At 43.4% G+C, this 24,401-nt stretch overlaps 2 protein-coding genes across 3 annotated transcripts in view; both read left to right on the top strand.

Moving 5' to 3' along the window:
• Window positions 1-1,853: 1,853 nt before the first annotated feature.
• Window positions 1,854-7,728, top strand: Ndufb8 (NADH:ubiquinone oxidoreductase subunit B8). The gene is made up of 5 exons (XM_041661419.1): window positions 1,854-2,011; window positions 2,263-2,389; window positions 3,889-3,988; window positions 4,789-4,944; window positions 7,542-7,728. Exons 1-5 carry the CDS (start codon window positions 1,927-1,929, stop codon window positions 7,632-7,634), a joined length of 561 nt encoding a protein of 186 aa, XP_041517353.1. The 5' UTR covers window positions 1,854-1,926; the 3' UTR covers window positions 7,635-7,728.
• A 4,857-nt stretch (window positions 7,729-12,585) lies between these two features.
• The window catches only part of Sec31b (SEC31 homolog B, COPII coat complex component), a 34,140-nt gene continuing 22,324 nt past the window's right edge, over window positions 12,586-24,401 (top strand). For both annotated transcript variants that reach the window (XM_041661975.1, XM_041661976.1), the window contains exons 1-3: window positions 12,586-12,621; window positions 14,770-14,893; window positions 15,183-15,306. In XM_041661975.1, coding sequence (XP_041517909.1) covers window positions 14,815-14,893; window positions 15,183-15,306 — 203 coding nt within the window. In that variant the 5' untranslated portion in view covers window positions 12,586-12,621; window positions 14,770-14,814. The remainder of the gene's footprint in view (window positions 12,622-14,769; window positions 14,894-15,182; window positions 15,307-24,401) is intronic.

Below are 24,401 nucleotides of genomic sequence, written 5' to 3' on the forward strand. Positions count from 1 at the left end.
AGAGAAGGAACTAACAAATAATTAACAAAATATTAAAAATAGTACAAAATATCGCTGCCTGGGCATGCTCAAGCTTACAGAGGCAAATATAATTACGCTTTAAACTTTGCTCTCATGAGTGCCGAGAGAAGCCAATGTTGGGCCCACTTAAGGAATCACTAGAAAAATCAATTTTCATATAGATCTTGGGTAGAGCCATCCTGGAAGCTTAGGCATATGATAAATGGCAAACTGAATTCATTCAGGATCAAGGGAAGACCAAGGGCTTATAGTTCCAGCTACTCCAGAGGCTGCAGCATGGACAACAAGGCAAGTCACCATCTCTTAAAATAAAAAAAAAAAAGAAAGAAAAAAGAAAAAAAGGAAAATAAAATCAAATCAATGGAAGAATTCTTTTGTTTAATACTACCTGAGTTTTCTGAATCTGTAACCATCTCTCCTACTTAAATCTATCCTTGCAATGAGACCAATGTGACAGAGATCCTTCCCAGTAAGCCACCACCTCATGGAGCTACACAGATTATTAGAAATGGGTTAATCAAGATGTGAGAATTAGCCAGTAAGAGGCTAGAGTTAATGGGCCAAGCAGTGTTTAAAAGAATACAGTTTGTGTGTTGTTATTTCAGGTATAAAGCTAGCCATGCGGGAGCTGGGTGGAACGCAGCCCGCCGCTCCTCACTACAACTTAGCTTTAAAAATGAAATATTAACACATACTACACTGTACTCACATTATGTGAGAGAAGATAGACACAAAAGCCACATATTGTATGCTTGCATTTCTATAAATATACAGATTAGGCAAAAGCGTAGAAACAAAAAATAGGTTAGTGGTTGCCAATGTGTGGCAGTAGAGGAAATAAGTTAACAGGTATGAGGTTTTTCTGGGGGAGCGACAAAACGTTGTGGAATTGGACAGAAGAGATGGTTACACACCTTTGTGATATGCATTAAAAGTCGTCACACACCTTTGTGTTTGAGACAGAGTATAGTGTAGCCCAGATTGGCCTTCAGTTCATTATAGAGCTCAGGCTAGGTTTGAACTCCTAACTGTTTTGCCTTTACTTCTCAAGTGGTAATATTGCCAAAGTCTTATACCATCAGGTGAGGCTTGTTGTGGTTTTTGCTTGTTTGTTTTTTTTTTGTTGTTGTTGTTGTTGTTGTTTTTCTTTCGAGACAGGGTTTCTCTGTAGCTTTGGGGCCTGTCCTGGAACTAGCTCTTGTAGACCAGGCTGGTCTCGAACTCACAGAGATCCGCCTGCCTCTGCCTCCCAAGTGCTGGGATTAAAGGCGTGCACCACCTTTGCAGAGCACTTGTTGTGTTCTTTAGAAGAATACTTTGTCTCTCTTGGGACTTGAAGGGGAGTGAGAGAGCCGGAGGAAAGTAGGAGGAGGGGAGGAAGTGGAAATTTTGATTGGTATTATTTATAAAGTAATAAAAAATCTGCTGGACAAAAAGAAAAAAATTAGAGTACTTTATGGGGCTGGAGAGATGTCTCAGAGGTTAACCGATTTGGAGGCTCAAACAAAATTAAGAACTAAATTTGAAAAACGACTACGTGTGATAATGACCTGTGATGACAGAAGGTGAAACGTCAGTCAGGGGAGTGGTGGGAGGCAAGCAATTTGAGGAAAGAGTATCTGATTTTATTTTGGTCAGTTGTCTGAGATGTTCCGTGGGATGTCTGAAACGACATCAATCACCTGAAGGCGAAAAGAAACACCATGACTTGAAATACCAAAGAAGAAATAGCTTTGATTCCTCTCCTTGCCATCCGCTCCCCGCCCAGGCAGAACCAGCGTTTTTAAAGCCGCTCAGCTTGACCCTGGAGACCTCTGCGCCGGTTTCAGCGGTCTCATTTGGCCCCGCTCAGCCACCGTGACTCGCCTTTGCGCATGTGCAGGGTGAACGGCAGAGAAGGTGAAGATGGCGGCGCCCAGGTCTGCAGCTCTGGGAGTCCGGTGGCTGCAAAGGGCAACCCGCGGCATGGTGCCACTGGGGTCATGGAGAGGTCCGCAAGAACGCTCGAGACGCTGGTGTGGGAAGGGGGTGCCTGATGTTTGCTGTCCCGGGAGGGGGCATCCTTGGGACTGTGGCGGTGGTGTGCCGGCCGGGGGGTAGGTGAATTAGTGTGTCCAGGAGAGGTGATCCGGAGGGTTGCGGTCGTCCGGCAGAGTGCGGAGCTCCGACCTCTGCAGTCATTGCGGCCTTCTGGGTGGCTAGAGCACCGTGTCCCTCTGACATGCATCCCTCTGCGTTCAGCCTTCCATATGACCAAGGACATGCTGCCGGGGCGGTATCCTAGGACCCCAGAGGAACGCGCCGCGGCCGCCAAGAAGTATAATATGCGCGTGGAAGACTACGAGCCGTACCCGGATGATGGCATGGGGTGAGGTAGAGGGAGGTCTACTCGCTTTAGGGACAGTGATGGGTGAAGACCTTTGGATTGGGTGGTGCGACTCTGACGTTTTCTCTTGAACCTGCTTGTAACCCCGTCAGAGTCACGGGCGTGGGTGCTTTCCTTGGTGGGGGAAGGTGGGAGTGGGTGAGTGAGCAGCTGCAGCCGAGAGGACTGCAATTTTTTCCTTGGCTCAGGCTGCTTCCTCAAATGAGAAAGCCGAGGTTTTAATACCTCCCTCGAGGACTCCAGAATAGCAGAATTCTTCCTGGGATCCATCCAGAGCACTGGGTTTCATTTAGATTGCACATCTGCTGGGCTCAGGTGCTGTCAGCTAGGCACGTGATCAGGCTGAAGCTGTACTCCTGTCACAAGAACCTTATCCTGGATGGTGTACTCTGTGTTTGTATATGTCTCATCAAAAATGTGTGTAACCCCCCCCCCCTTTTTGAGGTTAGAGATGTGAAAATCGCATCAACTGTTAAGCAAATTAAACGTCAGCCTTCATTCTCCAGTTGGTGTTAGTCTCTTCTGCCCGTGTTCATGTAGCGTGGTTAATTATGTATAGTGGTTAAACATCACCACTATACATAATTAGAATTTCTATACAAAATTAGAACTTCTTCTTTTAGCACCTCTTGTTTTTGTTTCCCTGTCAGTTTCTTTGACATGTGCCCAGTTACCTTTCTTTCTTTCTTTCTTCTTCTTCTTCTTCTTCTTCTTCTTCTTCTTCTTTCTTCTTTCTTCTTTCTTCTTCTCTTTCCTTTTTTAAAACTGTGTTGTGGACAGGAACAGCCTGACTAGTAGTCTGTGAACATGGATTTGTAGAACCCAGCTAAACAAGACCTCCTATGAGGCTTTTGAAGCATGAGGCTGTATATCAACTTGTGATTAAGAAACATAGTAGTGTCGGGTGGTGGTGGCACACACCTTTAATCCCAGCACTCGGGAGGCAGAGGCAGGCGGATCTCTGTGAGTTTGAGGCCAGCCTGGTCTACAAGAACTAGTTCCAGGACAGGCTCCAAATCTACAGAGAAACCAAGTCAAAAAAATAAAAAAAAGAAGAAGAAAAGAAAAAAGAAACACAATAACTGTGAAGAAAAAAAGGCTTTTCTAATGCATACCCTTTTTAGTTTTTATTCCAACAAATGTGGATGGCTTTGTCTTTAGAGCCCGTCTGATGAAGGAATGGAATAATTGATTGCTAAAATTCTCTTTTAATCCTAATTATAGAGTTGTGTGGCTTTTCTCTGTAAAAGAGAATAAGGCCATGTCGTTTCAGAGTTTAACATAACCTCTAATTGTAGCTTGGACCTTTTTTGTTCTTTTATTAGTACTAGAACTTGAGATCTTGAGTCTGGGTGTGTTCTTCTATCCTTAAGTGAAGTAGTTATAGTCATTGCTTTGTTTCTGATCTTTGAGATGAGGGCTCTGAATTGTCAGTGACTGCTCACAGCCCTTTCCAGAAGTTCTTGCTGTCTGTCCCTCAGGTATGGCGACTACCCGAAGCTCCCTGACCGCTCACAGCAGGAGAGGGATCCATGGTACGAATGGGACCACCCAGACCTGCGGTTGAACTGGGGCGAAACGGTGAGAAAACCATTGCCCATTTCGCTTTCTCTCCATGTCCTTAGGTTTGCCAGGACTCTCTTTAGTTTATGTAGTACTTTGTTGCTAAGCTTTTCTGCTCAAGGAAGCAACATCTGGGGATGTGAGACCCGAAGTTCTACGTATGGCATGTGGGATGGAACAGACAGGAAATCCCAGAGTCCTGTGTACTGTGAACATTGCACATGCCGTGCTCGAGCCACCTTTGATGAAGCCAGCATTCATCTTTGCTGGCTCTGTGTCTTGGACCTGCCTCTCAGAATATTGCTCCCAGGAAGTGGAATGGTTCTGTTAAGCCTTGTGACGGGCTCTGGCCGTTTTAGATTGCCTGCTGTCTTAGTTAGGGTTTCTATTGCTATGATGAAACACCATAACCAAAAAGCAACCTGGGAAGGAAAAGGTTCATTTGGCTTATACTTCCTCAGCACTGTTCATTATCAAAGTAAGTCAGGACAGGAACTCAAAACAGTATCCCAGATGCAGGAGCTGATGCAGAGGCCTTGGAGGGGTGCTGCTTACTTACTTGCTCCCCATGACTTCCTCGGCCTGCTTTCTCACAGAACCCAGGACCACCAGCCCAGGGATGGAACCACCTACAATGGGCTGGGTCCTCCTCCATCAGTTACTAATTAATTCCATCTAGATCTTATGGAAGCATTGTTTCATATGAGATTCCCATCTTTTAGATAACTCTGGGTTGTGTCAAGTTGACATGAGACTAGCCAGCACACCTGTCTTGCAGGAAGAGTAGTTTGTGATGGTTCAATGCCTTTCTGCCACAGATCCACTGGGACCTAGACATGTATATCAGGAATCGTGTGGACACATCCCCTACACCTGTTTCTTGGGATGTCATGTGTAAACATCTCTTCGGCTTCGTGGCCTTCATGGTTTTCATGTTCTGGGTTGGGGATACTTTCCCTTCCTACCAGCCTGTGGTGAGTATTTTATGGATTCCCCAAAACACACCTGCTTTTCCTCCTTTGCTGAGGGCATGAAGTCTCTGGAGTAGGAAACGAGCCCATACCGAGTTTGGCTTCCTCGAGGTTTAAAAAATAGGAAGATGAAGGGCAGCAGCCCCTCCAGGCAACAAAGCACTGCTCTCCTTCCGCTCCCCGTGGACCAGTCGAATTGAAAGACGGACGTTAACACTAAATAGTGGATGAGAAAATGGAAGCTAATCTTCAGAATTCCATTTGACAATGGGAGTTATCCTTATATTTTAGTGAACGGCCTTTCAAGGCCAAGTCAAAGACTCTAGAGTTGAAGCCTTATCCTGTCTTGGACACATGAAGGGCACTTTCTGCAGGCTACTAGAAATAGTTGTCAATGGTCAGCATAGACAGTTATGTCTCGAAGAATTCAATGGACATAGAGAATATACCTTCCAGCTTAAAAGAAGTTTTAAGAAATTTTAGCTAAATGACATGATGAGCACCATTTGAACACGTATGTGAGAGCCTGGCATGGTTTGTCTGTGTATGCCTGTAGTAATATGGGCGGCGGGGCTGCGTCCCCAGCACCCCAGCCGCCCGCACGGCTAGCTTATGCCCGAAATAACAACACACAAACTGTATTCATTTAAACACTGCTTGGCCCATTCTCTTCTAGGCTAATTCTCACATATTAATTTAGCCCATTTCTAATCATCTGTGTGTAGCACCCCAAGGTGCACTTACCGGGGAGATTCTAGCCTAGTCCATCCTGGGTCGGAGCTTCATCCCAGGAGCGGGGCATGGCGTCTCTCTCAGGCGTCTGCTCCAGAGAGGAGAGCTGTCGAGTCTCTGAGCTCACTTCCTCTTCCTCCCAGCATTTTGTTCTGTTTACTCCACCCACAGGGCCAAGCAGTTTCTTTATTGCTTAACCAATGAAATCAACAGATTGATATATGACACTCCCACATCATATGCCTATAGTAGATGCACAGAGTGGGATGAGATGCTGCGAGGGAGTAGGATTAAAACTGGAGGCTGAAAACAAAACATAACAACAACAAAAATGGGATTTGGGTGGTGGGGAAGTCAGAAAAACCATGAGGGGTAAGCGAGAACAGTCGGAGGAGGAAGGATGGTGAGTTAGTTGTTATATAGAAACAGGGCCAATGAAATGGCACATGGGTAAAGGCACCAGGCTCTAAGCCTATTGACCTGAGTTCAATCCCTGGGACCCACATAGTAAAAGAGAGAGAATTAACTCCTGTGAGTTGTCCTCTGACTTCTGTGTGAGTACCATGGCAAGAGTGTACCCACATACCTACATATTAGATAATTAAATGTAATTTGAAATATTCAAAAATTTAAACCAGCCATTAAAAAAAGAAATAGTTCCTAAATCACCTGCTGTATGGGTCCCCTAGAGAACTACAATACATTCGTATTCCCCCGGCCTGGTTCTTGGAAGTTCTAATTCTTTGGCTTCACAATAGGGTTCTAGAATCAACATTTTCAACAATCTTTAGGTAATTATAAAATTCATTTAGAATTGAAGATCACTATGCTAAAAACATTGTGAGGTGAATTGATTAGTTCCATTGGGCAGCTTTTATTGCATAGCTGAGGATTTGAACTTGATGACATAGTGGTGTATTAACTGAACAAATATTTATGCAGCCTCTGCTATGTACTGGATGTAGACTGTGCCAGGAGATGGGGTGCAGGGATGTCTTGGGCCGCCTCTAGTACCAGGGAGCTGCTTTTAGGTTTTGACTGGAAGACTGACATGATGAGGGCTGGGTTCTTAGGAAAACTAACCTGGGAGTAGTCTCCAGGGTATGTTGGAAAGAGAGACACAGGCAGGGAAGCTGCCGTGTGTGCAGTCGGCTGCCTGGTGCTACCTCCACAGAGATAATGTCCTGAAGGTAGCTGGGATGGCTGTGCGCACTGACACGAGCCTTCTTGCCGAGCCCCAGGGACTCCTTGCTGGAGAGCATGTGGGGCTGTGGTGAGCACTAACTTCACTTCAGGAGAGCGCGGAACAGCGTGGCTCTTCCATTTTTCAGTTCTGTAAGCACGTCACCCTTTTCTCCTCCCTTTGAGCTGTGTTCTCTGGCAGCTGTTTGTTGGTAAAGCCAGCAGCTCCTAAAGCATGTCCCAGCCGTGCCTCCTCTGCGCTTTCCCCCACCGCTGCTCCTGCACGCCTCATTTGCTAGGCCACTTTAGTGGTGGAACCATTAGAGGCTGAGTGACTTAAAGGAGATTGAGTCTGTCTCAACCCCGAGAGAGAATAGGATGGATGGATGCGTCCTCTCATTTGGAAAGCATTGGCTCGGATTCCCCCCCCCCTCCCCCGTTCCTACCTCTTACTTGCAGGGCAGGCACCACTTCTCTTACAGTTTAGGCTCTTTCTCTGCTGTGGGTTGAGCAGGGGCGGGGAGCATTGCTTCTGCCATTTTAGCTCAGCTGGTTCTGACCAGAGGCTACTGTATACCCATTTGCTCGGCATGATCGTTAACTAGAGTGGGATGTAGTCAGGTATTAGCTGCTGGCTGTTGTTCTTGCTGACCTGTGTGGTTTTTGGTTTTTGTTTTCTTCCTTAGGGGCCGAAGCAATACCCTTACAATAATCTGTACCTGGAAAAAGGCGGTGATCCTGCCAAAGAACCTGAGCCGGTGGTTCACTATGAGATCTGAGGAGGCTTCATGGGCTTTCGTGCCCTCTGACTAGGACTCCCTCATTCCTAGAGGTTTAACCTTAATGAGATCCCTAATAAAACTCAGTACCATGGTCCCTGTACCTCATTTCCCCAGGAACAGTCACTGCTGTCGGAGCCTCCCCTGTGCTGCTGGCCTGCTCTGAACTTGGAAGGTTGGGAAATAAGCATAAGAAGACATTAGTTCATTCCACTGGGGCTCTGAAGGTGGGTGAGAACGGCAGGCTGCACAGCAGGTAGCAAAGGACCAGTCCTTTTCTCAGTTACTGGGTCAAAGAAGAATTGGGACAAGATTTATTACCTTTAAAAACCATTTTTGTGGACCATATCTATAATCCTAGCACAAAGAAAGCTGAGGCAGAATTATGCAAGTTTGAGGCCAGCCTGGGCTACATAGTGAGGCTATAAAAATAAAAACAACCCGAAACTTATTCGTTGTTAGGTTTAAGAGATGTGTGGTGCATGCCTCTAACCCCAGCACTTGGGAGGATGAGACAGGAGGATCTCCATGAGTTCAGGACTAATCTAGGCTTTGTAGTGAGTTTGAGGCTATCCTGAACTGTATAATAGTAAGACTGTTTTAAAATAAACAGTTTATTTAAACTCTTCAACAATAATTTGGTTTTAAAAGAAAGTAATGTGTTTCAAGTATGTGATGATAGTCGGGGAGGACTGCTCTAACGCGGTGGCATCTCTGCATTCCTCCTTTCAAAGCAAAGAATCCAAGCTCCTGTGACAGCCTGAGAAGAAAACCATGTTTCTGAGAGTCTATAATAATTCATCTCTGTTCTTAAAAAAATTTCTAAAGCATGCCTTGTCAACCACAGATAAAAATTATATGCAGCTGGGTGGTGGTGGCGCACGCCTTTAATCCCAGCACTCGGGAGACAGAGGCAGGCGGATCTCTTTGAGTTCGAGGCCAGCCTGGTCTACAAGAGCTAGTTCCAGGACAGCAACCAAAAAGCTACGGAGAAACCCTGTCTCGAAAAATCAAAAAAAAAAAAATTATATGCAGATATCACCAGACTATGCAAGGTCACCATGGCCATTTTGCCCAAAAGGAACGTGTGTTACTGAGAACTATTCCAACCCTGATTTATAGATGTCATGTTTGGAGGTGACACAGTCTAAAGTTCTCAGATCTATAGTGATTGGTCACATGACTTTAATCCCAGCACACAGGAGGCAGAAGCAGGCAGATCTTTTGAGCTCTGGCCAGCCAGGGCGATATCTTCGGGCCTCCAGGGACACTACGTGTGTTCATATTTCAGGCAAACACTCGTTTCAAAAACAAAACCAGAGATTGGGTGTGGTGACACACATTTTTAATTCCAGCACATGGGGATCAGAGGCAGGTAGATCTCTGAGTTGGAGACCAGCCTTGTCTATGTGGTGAGTTTCAGGCCAACCAAGGCTACATAGTAAGACCCTATCAAAAAAACAAATTCAAAAGAAGGACTAAAAAGCATAGTGACCAGACTAAAACTGATAAGCAAGCAGTAACATGCATCAGGGTGGTCATTGAATAATCTACAAAGTAGCCACATTGGCAGTCTTGTGGACTAAGCAGTGAGGCGCATGGAGTAACTGGTGGCGGCTGAAGAGGCTGGGTGGTCTGGGCTTGAAGGCAATCCAAGCACTCATTTGTTAAACTTCCAGGAAGGAGGTAACTGTTGGCAGAAGGAAATGTGGTTCATGCTTGACACTCCAGCAGATAAAAGAAATGCCGTGTCATCTCTGGTTTTTAGAAAATTATGGGTGTATTAGGAGGGACATCCAAAGCTGAAATTAACATAGTGCCGGTCAAGGAGCTTTTCCAGTGGCCAGTGACCCTCTTGTGTCAATGCAGCTGCTTCTTCAGGTGAGCCAACAGACCGCTTAAGGTTTGTCTTTTTTACAGAGCTTAACTATACAGCCCTGGCTGAGGTTAAAAGTAAAATATTTCAGCCGGACCACAGTGGCGCACACCTTTAATCCCAGCACTCGGGGAAGCTGAGTTCAAGGTCAACCTGGTCTACAAGAGCTAGTTCCAGGACAGGCTCCAAAGCTACAGAGAAACCCCTGTAAAGTAGAATATTTTCTTCACCTTATTTCACTTGGAAGCCTGCTCTCCAGCCCAAAGAGCAGTCAGGGTTCTTAGTTTGGGTTTCTATTGCTATGAAGAGACCATGACCACAGCAACTCTTAAAGGAAAACATTGAATTGGGGCTGGCTCACAGTTCAGAGCTTTAGTCCATTATTGTCACGGGAGCGTGCAGGCACACATGGCGCTGGAGAGGCAGCTGAGAGTTCTACACCTGGATCTGCAGGAAGTGAACCGTGTACCACACTGAACAAAACTTGAGCATTTGAGATCTCAAAGCCTGCCCACACAATGATACTTCCTCCAAAAGGCCACATCCAATAGTGCCACTTTCTGTGGGCAAAGCATTCAAACACATGAGTCTGTGGGTGGGGCATACCTACTCAAACAACCTCAACAAATTCCCAATAAGAGCGTACTTCCTAATCCTTTCCAAAAATTCCACTCTGTGATGACTAAGCATTTGAACCTATGAGCCTAGGGGAGCCATTCTTATTCAAACCACCACACCATTCAAGTTAGATGTGAGCTCCATTAGTGCTGTCTGGGTAAAGAGAACCTTGAAGTTGGGGAGTGGTGCTTTACCGAAGACGTCACTTTTTGAAGAATTGTAGATGTAGTGAGGATTTCTGAGGTGGCTCAGTGGGTAAAGGTGCTTGCTGACAACCAAACCTGACTACCTGAGTTCAATCTCCAGGCCATATATCGCTAAAGGAGAAAATCAATTCCTGCACTTTGTCCTCTGACTTCACAGTTTGTGCTGTAGCATCTGTGCATCTACATACATGCACGCAGAATAAGTGTCATCTTAAAAAGACTTTTTAGAAAGATTTACTCTTTAATCGTGTCTTAGTAATTTTCATTTATTTTTATGTATATGGTTTGCCTGCACATACATGGCTGTGTACCACCAGAAGATGGCACTGGATACTCTGAGACTAGAGACACAAAGTTAGAAGCTGCAATATGGGTGTGGTAATTGAACCTCATAACTTTAGTTCAGATGTCTTTCGTAGTTTTCCTTCAGTGTGGTTGATACTTGTGATTTATTTCCTAATTTTAAGGTATTGGCCACCAAGGTTCAGCTTTGTGTGTGTGTGTGTGTGTGTGTGTGTGTGAGAGAGAGAGAGAGAGAGAGAGAGAGAGAGAGAGAGAGGAGTCTCAAGTAGTCCAGGTGACTTTGAACTTATGGTGTAGCTAAAGATGACCTTGAACTTTTGACCCTTCTTCCTCTACCTCCTGAGAACTGGGATTACAAGATAACCACTACCATAACTGGTATATGTGGTGCTGGGAAATAAAGCCAGGGTTTCAAGCATATGGGGTACGCAGTCTACCAGCTGACCCACACCCCGAGCCCCTTAAGGTTCAGCCAGCCATTGACCTTGTTCACTTCCCCACTCCACCACGGGTCTTAGCTGTTTCTATGCTAGAACATAAAAAAAAAAAGTATGCTAAATGCTTGCTATGTAGCAAGCATGGTCCTGGCACACAGTGCCATGCATAGGTTTCTGTGTGATCTCAGAACTAATGAGTACGACATCAGATACTGGGTACCCTACTTTTAGAGGAGAGTCGGTCAGGAAGGGGTCACCATACAATTCATGAATCAAGTGGAACTTTTGAATCATCTTAGCTGGTTATCTTCACCTGCCACAATTTCCTCAACTTGAAGAGCATATGTGGTATCTTCACATTCTCTTTTCTCTTCCTCAGTATCTCTAGCTCTGTTAACAGTGCAGGTTTCCCTGACTCTAGAGCAGTGCTTCTCAACCTTCCAAATGCTGAGACCCTTTAAAACAGTTCCTCATGTTGTGGTGACCCCAATCATAAAATTACTTTCGTTGCTGCTTCATAACCGTAATTTTGCTACTGTTATGAATCATGATGTAAATATCTGTATTTTCTGATGGTCTTAGGTGACCCCTGTGAAAGGCTCTTTCCGCCCACAGCTTTAAAGCCACAGCCGTCTTGAGTCCTTGTCTTTGTCAGTCAGCAGAGCAGGTGCAGGATTCCTTCAGTGTCCACTATGAATCCAGACTTTCTTCACCGGTTACTGGACTGTTCTATCCCCCTTGTAATTGGATCTCTGCCTCCAGCTCATCTCTCTCCAAGGTGATTCATACTGTCAGATGCAAAAATGCAATCTTCACTGGAGCCTCTGGCCCAAAATTTTCAGTAATTCCTGTGAACCGCAGAATTAGCGGGTATTCTATAATCTCTGGCACCCACTCTCGCCCAGTCTCTTTGATTTATGGGGTGGGAAATGCCAGGATGCTTAGCCACTTAGCCCACTTCTATTGAACTATCACCTAGTGGTCTTTCAGCTCCGAGGAGAAATATTGGTTGGTGTCCTGAACTCTCTCCCATGAAGCCCCTGGTCTACAGCCGTCTCTCTTTCCATACACAGCCTTAGCAGTTCTTGGACACGGCTACCGTGGGCTTCAGTGTGTATCACAGCTTTTTACAGCCTCTATTGCTTTTTTATCTTTTTTAGCTAAATGGATCACACTGAGAGCTCATGGGCTAAGGGCCGGGTCTTTCCTCGCTTTAATAACTACATAATAAATCGAGTTGGTGTTTTCCCTTTCCATTCATTGGCTATCCGCGGAGCCCGGCTGAAATAGAAGAGACTAGAATGTACTGATCTTGGGCGCCAGAACTGTGCAATCATTGTGCAAGTCAGACAGCCCCGCTAGGAAACCTCTGCACTGTCGGTGCGCATTTGTTTAACCAAGCTTCGCCGAGCGAGCGCGGATGGAGCGGGTCGCGAGTCGCTGCCAAAGCAAGTTTACTTTTGGCCCTCGGCAGCCGCCGTCCGCAGTGCGAGGCGCCCTAAAGCCCTTGGCTTGGCCGTGACCCGTGACCCGGGCGCTCGGCACAGGTGGGTTTCCCCGCGGGTCTGGGACCCCGGAGCGCGCTCTTCCCGTGGACGGACCGGGGAGCTCGCCGGGGCTGCCGTGACCCCGAGCACCCAGCACGAATCCCTCCGACTGGACCTGGTCCCGCACCCCAGCCCCGCCGAGGTCCAGAAGCGCCGCGCGCCTTCTCCTCCACCCTGGGCCCCGATAGTCCTGGCCGTTCGTAACCGACCGCCAAGTGCCTCACGGGCGAGAAGCTGTGTTGACCCTCTCCCTAGGGACTGGACTGCCAAGGGTAGCTGGCGCCAGGTCCTAGTTCCCCGACCTCGTCCCACCCCTCCACTGCCACAGCCGTTTCGACGCTAACGGGGGCTTTTATAAACTGATGCTTCCGCGCAAACTGTATGGAAATCGCATTTCCCCTGTTCTTTCTGCCAGTGGTTTAAGCACGCCATGGAGTTTTGCTTAAATTAGTATAATGGTTAAAAGCACGGTGTTTACCTTGCGGCTTAGCCGGTTGTTTCGTGTGCTGAATGGGGATGACAGTTTATAGAATTCTTGAGGGAACTAATGAGTTTGCCCTGTCAAATGCGCTGTTGATCGCTGCTCTTCTGCACTGGATGGCTCTGACCAGCAGGTGGCACTGGTGACGGAATGGTATAGCTGGATGGTCAAAAGGCAAAAGAAACAGGGCTTCAAGTATTTAAAAGTTCCCAGGGGAAAAAAAAAATCTTAGCTTAACCGACAGCTTTAGGCCTTCTTCAAGCTAGAAAGTACAGTACAGATTAAGTAATATCTCCCGTTTTTATAAGCGAGACTGCCCTGACTGACTTGCTCAAGCAGATCACAGTAGGCTCTAAGTTCTCCCGTTTTCCTTTCTGCCCCTTTCGAACCTGTGAGGATGAGACCCTAAGTGCACAGTAGAGGTGGAAATCACAGGGTTAAACAAACGCGGTGTGGTGCTTCACACCTGTAATCCCAGCACCTGGGAATTAGAGACAGGAGGATTGATACTTCAAGATTATTCTCAGCAAGTTTGAGGCGAGTCTGGGCTACGGGAAACCATCCCCACACCAAAGGAAAGAAAAAAATGGCGCTGTGGGTAGGGGCCGCAGCATACCACTCTTGCAGAAGGTTAGGGATGGGTTCCCAACACCTACATTGTAGATCACAACTGTGTGTAACTCGTGTCCCAGAGGATCCAGCACTCTTCTGACCTCTGAAGGCATTAGTCACCCATATGGTGCACAGACATACAAACAGGCAAAACACTCATACACATAAAATAAACATAAATATTTAAAAGACGAAGCAAAACAAAAGGTAAAATGAGGATTTACATTCGTTCATTTATTCACTCAGCAGCCACTAAGTGCATAGGTGTAGGCAGTAGTTAGAACATCGTGAGACGAGAAGCTGGCTTTTATGAAGCTTACATGTTAACGGGAAAGACAGTGTGACTAAACAAATTCTTAAAAAACCAGTGAGACTGTTTTGGGTTGGGCAGGCCACCTCTGAAGACGTTGGATGCTCACCCATAAAGTCGTGGTGAAGAGCTGGCCATGCAGAGAGCGAAGCGGAGAACGTACATTACGTGGGAAGCAGTGTTTGCAAAGGCTCCAGTGTGGGCAAAAGCCACGAGATGGAAAAAAGACTTGTGCGGCTGGGGTACAGAGCCTAAGAGGAAAACTAGATAAGGTCTTACTATGTGTGTAGCCCAGGTTTGCCTGAACTTATGATCCTAATGCCTCAGCCCCTTGAGTGCTAGGATTATAGATTTGCATCACAAGAAGAAATATTTAATTAGCAGCTTCATACAGAAACTGGTGCTCTGATAACAATCTGTGTGTCAGTAACATAAATATGGGGTTCATTGACTCATAAACAATATTTAAAGCCAAGGAAATCAGGCAAAGTCCCTGAGAAACTATCTAGTTTGGTGGTTGTTATCATTAGGCCTGTGGTAACCAGTGTGATTAAATACGTTGGGAGTTTAGAGAATTCCAGGTTAGCAACTGTATATATGAACCGTCCTTCACTCCACGGCGATCTTGTTTTTCTCACCCTGCATTTTGTCCGAATACTTCATCTTGTGGAGAAGAGATACAATACCTGTGTCCGCAGATGCTCCCTGGATCTCTGGCCCTAAGAATTTTGTCTTCTATTTTCAGTGAACCAAGGGCCATCTATGTTTTCTGCAACCTACAGGACAGACCATGAAGCTGAAGGAACTTGAGAGGCCAGCTGTCCAGGCATGGAGCCCAGCCAGCCAGTACCCTGTGTATCTGGCCACAGGTATGATGATAATTCCGATCAGGAGTTACTGGAAGTCATATGTCAAAGGAAAACTTAGTATCTGGACCTCTAATGAACATGAGAGGAAGCTGGAGGATTGGGTAGCTGGTAACCACATTGGACATGGCTTAAGGGTGGTCTCGCATACTTTCCTTGGGGTTGCCTCTGGAGGAAGGATATTCCTAACTCTCCTGTTGTTTGCTTTCCACTCCCTACAGTATTTATGAACTAAACCCATGCAGATATTGTTGTTCATTTGCTGCCTTTTCCTTACTTTTCCTGTGACTAGGGACATCTGCCCAGCAACTAGATGCTTCCTTTAGCACAAATGCCACATTGGAAATATTTGAGATTGATTTCAGGGACTCTTCTCTGGACTTGAAACACAAAGGGATTCTTTCTGCCTCAAGCAGGTACTATGTTGGGACTATGCATGGGTTTGCAGGTCAGACCATGGTGGATATAGAGGGTCCAGGGGGTGGTGTGTACAACTCAGGGATCACGATGCGATACGGATGGAAAATAGTTCTGTTAAGTCTCAGAGGCGCTAACTCTGTGCAAAAGGATTTGGAAACCAACCCCTCTCATGTTACCAGGCAGCAGCAGCAGCAGTATTAGGTAGGATGCAGGTAATAGAACTGACTTACACTAGCCAGGACATGCACACCAGGTCTCTTTTTGAACCCAGGGATCTCGACTTCTTCCTCCCTTGGCTTTTGTGAAGACAGCAGCCTTACACCATGTCATACTCTGCCAACAAGGAGAATGAATGATCTCTCCTCATGGCTCTTAGGTGCTGGTTGGGTATGTGAAGGTGTAAGTCACAAACAATGCCACACCAATTTGGGATTATGATTATTAGGTTGGTATTTATTTAAAGGGGAAAAAACTTACAGATCACTCTCCCAGGCAACAGCCCTCTACGCAACCAGGAAAGGAGTCTAGTCGCTGGCGGAGCAGGAAGTGAAGAGAGCGAGGAGAGGGAAGTGGCTGCTTTTTTAAAGGGAGAGAGACCACGCCCCAATGGGCTGGTATTTCAGCAGCTATAGGTTGGAGGAGCGGGAGGACCTCCCGCAACACCTCCCCCTTTTGTTTAAATAAGAGAGTTCTAAACCTACTATGAAATTATATACAATAAGTACAAATATCCTATTCTAACTAGCTTAGGTCTTGTATAATAAATAACTTGGCCAAGTCATGAGAGAAAGTAACTACATTTATATAGTCTTCAACCCCATCAAAGATCTGAGAAGGGAAATAATGTTACCTGGGTAATTAGGAAGTTCAGTAAAACAACTTCCAAAACATGCAACAAATCACAGAGACAACTAGCTACCTGGGCAATCACCCAAAATCACGTTAGCAGCGTTGAAGCAACCAACTTTGGCTAAGGCCTAACATAACTGACATACCATTTTCAAAGGCAAGCAACTTTTCAAAACTATCTTACCCTGTCTTGGCAGGATATGACAGTCCTGTTTTATCCATTGATGCATGCTCTGTATCTCTGTCAGTGGTTGAGGTATGGGCATTTCTTTGCCCAAAGGCCAGTTCTGCTAAAAAGAAGGCTCCAGGTGGAGTGTCTTTGGTGCTCAACATTCTCTCAGGAATAGAGCGGTGTTGCCAGGAGCAATTGTGTCTCACTACCACAAAACTCTGAGTTAGATTAAAGGCCATTTTCTACAGCTCTTTGAAGAAGTTGAAGATTATCTATCTATACTGAGTATAATCTCTATATATCTAAAGAACCTGATTAGTCTAATTATAAATGACAAACTTAGATGACTATTAATCTATATAATTCTCAATATCTATCTAACTTAAAGACTAAGAAAATAAACTACTGTGAAATAAATGAGGACAATGACCTCCAAAAATAAACAATGTACAAATATACATTGCAGTAGGTAAATATGTATCAATATACAAATATTATATAAGTATCTTAATCAGAGGTAGAAATGTACACTGCAATATGGTAAATATATACAATATATATATATATATCAATACAATATATGTCAATACATAAAAAATGTTTTAAACAGAGGTAGAAACATGCATGCATACAATAGTCAATATAATTTAACTTTGTATCAATATGCAAGAATCTATACCAATATATTTGTCTAAAGACAGTAACTCACAATTACAAATCTATTATCCCATCATCCCTCTTTTTTTTTCAAAATATTCCCTGAGCTTATAAAATTCCTCCCCCAACCCTCAATCGTATACTAATTATAATCCATCCCTAAATGATGTCCCTAAACCCAAGGGCAAACTTTACTGGGAGAGGGGACGCCGTCCTCTAGAATTACTTCCAGCTGTCATAGGGGCGACGTTCTTTCTGGGGGATCCTGTGAAAGTAAAATGATGGTTAAATTTCAAGATCAATGTCTTTTAAAATTGCCAATAGTCTCTGAATATTTTGTGCAGGTCTGGCCAAAATGTTGTATAAGATGTGCACCATTTCAGCTAACCAAGTTGGAACTGTCTTGTGCAGCTGGTACCCAAAGCAGGTCTTGTGGTAGCGCTATCAGTATCATGACGTCATATCAACCAGGTGGAGTTGTTGTTATGGGGCCCCATCTTCTTCCTGGAAACTTCAAATGTCACTTCAGGAAAAACTCATTGTTCATTGTGAAAAACTTAAACATTAATCATATAGACATATATAGACATATATAGACATATTCACTGAAAGGCATGATAGATATGTTCAATGAAAAGTATGATAGATATGAAGAAAAGCAAAGATGTTTTCTAAACTCATATTTCTTTCTGTCCCATATCATGGCTCTTGACATGAGACAGAAACTCCAGAAACTCTGGGTTTTTCTCTTACTAACAGGCTTGGAATTGGAGAGGTACTGAGCCAGAGTCCAACTTCAAAACCAGCTTTATAAATTTAGAAATATGGTTTAATATTACTTACACAACCCTTTCAGTTTTCTTGATATTTCCTATTGGGCAGGTATTTTTCCATCTGTCAGTATCCAAATATCCAGGGTCCCTTGAATTTTTCAAAGATGAGTGTTTTCCTGTGGAGATAAGAACAGAACCCTGCCCCCATTCTATATGTTTTTCTTACCACCTGTATGAATATCATCATTGTGGATAAGTTGTCATTTCTCCTTTCCAAGAGGTTTCTCCTCTTCAAATCGAAACTTTATTAATTTTGATGGTATCCACAATTTTTCTTCTCCTGTGGAAACAAGAGCAAAACCCCTTCCCCAACGTAGCACATCTCCTGGCTTCCATTGAGAGGTCAGCACATCTTTGAAATAAATCGGTTGATTTAGTTCAGCAGACTTTTCCATTATCCAATGTCTCTCTGCTGCTGTCGTTCCTTTCTCATTAGCGTTAAGAAAATTCAAGGTTAATAAAGCATTATGTAATCTATTTCTGGGGGTATTTTCGGTCCCTTTCTGTTTGTTCAGCATATCCTTTATAGTACGATTTGATCTTTCTATAACTGCCTGACCTGTAGGATTATTTGGTATACCTGTAATGTGTTTTATATTATAATAATCAAAAAAGCGTTTCATTTTCTTAGATACATATGCTGGACCATTATCTGTCTTTATTTGTGCAGGTATACCCATGATGGCCATAACTTCCAATAAATGTGTGATTACTGAATCAGCCTTTTCTGAGCTCAGGGCAGTAGCCCATTGAAAACCTGAATACGTGTCTATGGTGTGGTGTACATATTTTAATTTACCAAATTCCATAAAGTGGAACACATCCATCTGCCAGATTTCATTTCTCTTAGTACCCTTTGGGTTACTCCCTGTAGGCATCGGTGTTTGATTATAGAAAGAACAAGTAGGACATCTCTTTATAATGTCCTTAGCTTGTTGCCAAGTAATGGAAAATTCTTTCTTTAGGCCTTTACTATTGACATGATGCTTCTTATGAAATTCTGAGGCCTGCAACACACTTCCAGTCAATAATTGATCAATCTCAGCATTGCCTTGGGCTAGAGGACCAGGCAGACCTGTATGGGACCAGATGTGTGTTATGTACATCGGACAAAGCCTGTTCCTGATTATGTCTTGTACCTGGATAAACAATGAAGTCAACTCTGTGTCATCTGGTATAAATTCAGTGGTTTCAATATGCAAGATAACTCTTTCTGCATATTGTGAATCTGTAACTGTATTAAAAGGTTCTTTAAAATCCCTTAGCACCATAAGAATGGCATATAATTCTTTCTTCTAGATAGAATTATAAGGGCTTTGTTCCACCTTACTCAATTCATCTGACTTGTAACCTGCTTTCCCTGATTTATTTGCATCAGTATAGAACGTACGGCCTCCAGTTATTGGAGCGTCACGTACAATTCTAGGAAGAATCCAAGAAGTTCTTTTTATGAGGTTAAGTCTACCACTTTTGGGATAGTTGCTATTAATTTCTCCCAAAAAGTTAGCACAAGCTCTTTGCCACGGTTCATTGTCTTCCCATAACTTTTTTATTTCTTCAGTAGTAAACAGCACTATAATTTCTGCTGGGTCTATACCTGCTAGTTGACGAAGTCTCAGCTTACCTTTTATAATTAATTCAGAGACTTTTTCCACATAAGTTTTTAATTTTTTACTTGGTTTATTAGGTATAAATATCCACTCTAAAATAATATCTTCCCTCTGCATTAGAATCCCTGTAGGAGAAATTCTGGAAGGCAATATGACTAGGATGCAGCTAAGATTTGGGTTCACCGTATCCACATGTGCCTCCTGTAATTTTTCCTCAATCATTGTCAGTTCCTTTTCTGCTTCAGCTGTCAGTTTTCTTGGACTATTCAAATCTTTATCACCATCTAAGGTTTTATTTAAATGAACTATTAGATCAGGTGTTATCCCAACAGCTGGTCGTAGACTGGAAATGTCTCCTAACAATCTTTGGAAGTCATTAAGAGTCTTTAAGCGGTCTCTCCTAATTTGTGCCTTTTGCGTTTTAATTTTCTTTAACCCTATTCTGTAACTTAGGTAATTAATAGAATTTCCTCTTTGAATCTTTTCAGGGGCAATTTGTAATCCCCACCTAGGCAAGACTTTCTTTACTTCTTCAAACATCCTTTCTAAAGTATCTTTATTTGAATCAGATAAAAAGATGTCATCCATGTAATGATAAATGATGGACTTGGGGAATTGTTTACGAATTATTTCCAATGGCTTACTTACAAAATATTGGCACAGTGTAGGACTATTGAGCATACCCTGTGGGAGGATAGTCCATTGATATCTCCTATTAGGCTGAGAATTATTATAAGTAGGCACTGTGAAGGCAAATTTTTCTCTATCCTTTTCTTGTAACGGTATAGTGAAAAAACAATCTTTCAAATCAATAACTATAAGAGGCCATCCTTTTGGTAACAGAGAAGGCAAAGGAATTCCAGATTGTAGTGGGCCCATAGGTTGAATTACTTTGTTGACAGCTCTTAGATCTGTCACCGTTCTCCATTTACCAGATTTCTTTTTTACAACAAACACAGGAGAATTCCAAGGGCTGGTTGATTCTTCAATGTGGTGAGCATCTAGTTGCTCCTGCACCAGCTGTTCCAATGCCTGTAGTTTATCTTCAGCTAGAGGCCACTGTTTGATCCATATTGGCTTCTCAGTTAGCCATTTTAAAGGTAGGGCTATTGGTACCTCTAAAGGTTTGGTATTTGCTGTATGTTCTTGTACAGCCTGAATGGCTAGTGACCTTTTTCCATAATACCTCATCATATCCTTCCCAGAATTATGAGTTCCTGGAAATACAGGAATGTTAATCTGGGTATTCCATTGCTGTAGCAGGTTACGGCCCCATAAATTTATGGCAATATTGGCTATATATGGCCTTAGTCTTCCTATTTGCCCTTCGGGCCCTATGCATTCAACCCATCTTGTGCTTTGTTTTACACGAGATAGGGTTCCAATTCCTAGGAACTGAACATCTACCTCTTGAAGAGGCCAATTCGGATGCCAAGATTCTGGGGTAATGATACTTACATCCGCACCTGTGTCTAATAAGCCTTCAATAAAAGTGCCATTTATACAGACTCTTAGCTTTGGTCTTTGATCATTAATAGAAGTCTGCCAAAATATACGTTTACTCTGTCCTACTGGGTTTTTTGACTCATCCTCCACACGTAATTCATCATTTAGACCAGTATTACTTTTTACAGCAGAAATTGGAGCTTTTAATTTTCTTGGTGAGGCATGTTCTCCACTGTGACTGGGAATGACTGGGCCACTGTTGGCTTGGGGGCCTGCGAGAGGCCCCCCAAGGAGTTTCCCGATGATATCGGATTGCCCCGTCTGTCTGTTGTTGACCTACATTCGTTGGACCAATGCCTGCCTTTACCGCATCTCCTACATATACCTGAAGGCTGAGGTCTCCTATTTTTGTCATTCCCAGAAGAGATATTATTCCTATAAATTCTTTGCCTGCAATCCCTTTGCAAATGTCCTAATTTACCACAATTAAAACACCTGGCAGTTTGATGTCTCCTCATTGCTTTGGAAATCACTTCTCCTACCCAAGATTCGTCATTATAGCTAAATGTCTCAACATTCATCGTATGCTGAATCCATTCATCCATAGGTGCTGATCTAGACTTTAAAGGCCCAATTATCTTTTTGCATTCTATGTTTGCATTCTCAAAAGCTAGAGATTCAAGAAGTATTCATCTAGCTTCTGGGTCTGTTACCCCTATGTCCAGAGCCTTAATTAATCTTTGCAAAAAGTCAATAAAGGGTTCTCTCTGTCCCTGCCTAATTCTGGTATATGATTCAACCCTTTTTGCTGGATCTTGTATCCTATTCCAAGCATTTAAAGCTGCTTGGTGACATAGGCACAATACTTCATCGTCATAAAGAGCTTGGACCTGTGGATCAGCATATTCTCCTGCACCAAGAATTTGATCTTGGGAAACCTCAATACCATTTGCTCTTCCTTGCTGTTCCTTATGTTTGGATTCTTCTCTGAAATAAATTCCAAACATCAAGGAAGGTCCATTATCTAAAACTGCAGACACTAACTGATGGAAATCATGGGGGGTAGCTCTAGCATTAGAAGCCCAAGTCCTTATCATTTCCTTTACATATGCATTGTTCAAGCCAAAATTAACAACAGCTTGCTTAATTTCTTTCAGATCATTCATTGCTATTGGTGTCCATCTAGCTTCTCTGACTCCCTTTGAGCCTTTAGAAGTTGACGCTTTGTCAGAATTAAGTATAGGGTATGTCGCTAGAACCCTGGATAAGCCAGTTCTAATAGCTGGTGGAGGCATTGTATCCTGTCCTTGTGCCTCCTTACTCTGTACACCAGCTGCAATAATTTCTCCAATCTTTTCAAATCTTTTTATCATTGTCTCTCTTAAATCCTGAATCTCCTGACCTGTATATATTTCCAGTGATTTCACTGAGGTATCAATTTTTTGGTCCCCATTCTGCACCTGTGATTCCAAAGCTTTAATTTTTTCCTTCAAAGATAACATGTCCTCCTTAAACTTTTCTTGTATATCATGTAGATTCCCATCTTGGAGGTACATTTTGTCTGTTACCTTATCAAAACTTTGTGATAAAGTCTGAAGGTCAAATTAAACAGCCTGAACCCTTTCAGGTAACTTTCTAATACCCTTGGATATGGAATCAGTTTTGTCTGTCATAGTATCCACTTGTTCAGATAACCTCTGATTTTCAATAATTTTAATCCTGTCAATTAGTTGTTCATTATTAGTTCGTAAAGATTCTATCATTCTTAGGAGTGCCATATTCTTCTGTTCATTATTAGTTTGTAAAGATTCTATCATTCTTAGGAGTGCCATATTCTTCTGTTCATTATTAGTACATAAAGATTCAATCGTTCTTAGGAGTGCCATATTCTTCCTTAATGATAGAATATGGAAAAGAAAACTGAAGCCTAGTAACAAGCAAATTAAGGTATCCCCATAATCATATAAACCTTGTATGATGTAATTCATTGTATTAGTAAATATATATTTACTAATCCATTGTATTAGTGAAAACAAAGCAGTAAAATTTGCGTTAGAAACGAAAACTGCCATATTACCTATTATCCAGCAGGTGGCGCTGTTGCAGAGTAGCGATGAAAACATGGTCCTGTTTCAGTGCCTTAGTAGATGTTAAAAACTGGAAAATGCAAGTTTCTCAACAAAGTAAATGTAATTGAATCAATTCCAGAGACGGAACCAGAAACCCAGAATCCAGGGGTAGAGAAGAGCAATCTGGAAGCCGCTTATGCCTCCACGTGACAGAGTCACCCTGAGGGGTTGCAGCTTTCAGCAACCGTGTGCTCTGGTTCGCGCCACTTAAGAGCTGTGCTTGCAAGGGAGATTTAAAAATGACTCAGAAAAGAGCAAACCACGCAGGCAGAGACTACGCGGGCCTGTGGAGTTTAAATCCACGTGGGGAGGCCAAGGCCACCCAAGCCGAACTTGCGGCCGCCAAGCCGAACTTGCGGCTGCAAGCGGGGAAAGGAGAGGTTCTAAAACCAAACGTTGGGTGCCAAAATGAAGGCGTAAGTCACAAACAATGCCACACCAATTTGGGATTATGATTATTAGGGTGGTATTTATTTAAAGGGGAAAAAACTTACAGATCACTGTCCCAGGCAACAGCCCTCTACGCAACCAGGAAAGGAGTCTAGTCGCCCGGTGGAGCAGGAAGTGAAGAGAGAGAGAGAAGAGGGAAGTGGCTGCTTTTTTAAAGGGAGAGAGACCACGCCCCAATGGGCTGGTATTTCAGCAGCTATAGGTTGAAGGAGCGGGAGGACCTCCCGCAACAGGTATGCATTAGATTTCATGGCTCTGGCAAGCTGGATGCCCATGGATTTCTTGGGTATATTGTGTAACAGCAATGAAAAGGGGGATCAGCCACTGTCTCCTTTATTGGCAGAAACGTCTAAGGAAGTCCTTGTAGAGCTCAGTATGCAAGGTAGACTCATTGGGACCCTGTGTATTTTACTCATTCCTCAGTTTAAGCCTAGGCTATAAATGCCATCATTTCCATTTTACATGGGTGTAGAAGCCATGAGAAGCTGGGCTTGGAATTTAAGTATGTTCCTATCTGTGTACTAAGTCTACTTCCTATTATTTTGCCACTCTTATTTTTTAGACAAGGTCTTGCTAAGGCTGGCTTTGAACTCAAAATCTTCCCAGCTCAACCTTCTGAGCAGCTGATGTTACAGGTGTGTGCTATTGTACCTGACTCTTCATTGCTGTTTTAAAGGTTTTGTGATAAGGATGGTGCTTATAGTCTGATATAATAATCTGTAAGTTTTTATACCATCAGAAAATATGTAAAATTCATTACAGTCCACCTCATATTTAGTATAAGTAATATACATAAGTAATTACCGTACTACTGATAATATACGCACACATATATTTAGACAAAGTATGTAAATCTTTTTCTTACAGCGCAGTAAATTTTCTTGCCCACTCTAATTTATAGATTTCTGGTCTTGAATCACTTTAGAGCATCTGCTAAAGTGTAGG

This window comes from Microtus oregoni, unplaced genomic scaffold, assembly GCF_018167655.1.
Source record: "Microtus oregoni isolate MIOR12 unplaced genomic scaffold, Mior012 000012F_ref0000307, whole genome shotgun sequence".
NCBI lineage: Eukaryota > Metazoa > Chordata > Mammalia > Rodentia > Cricetidae > Microtus > Microtus oregoni.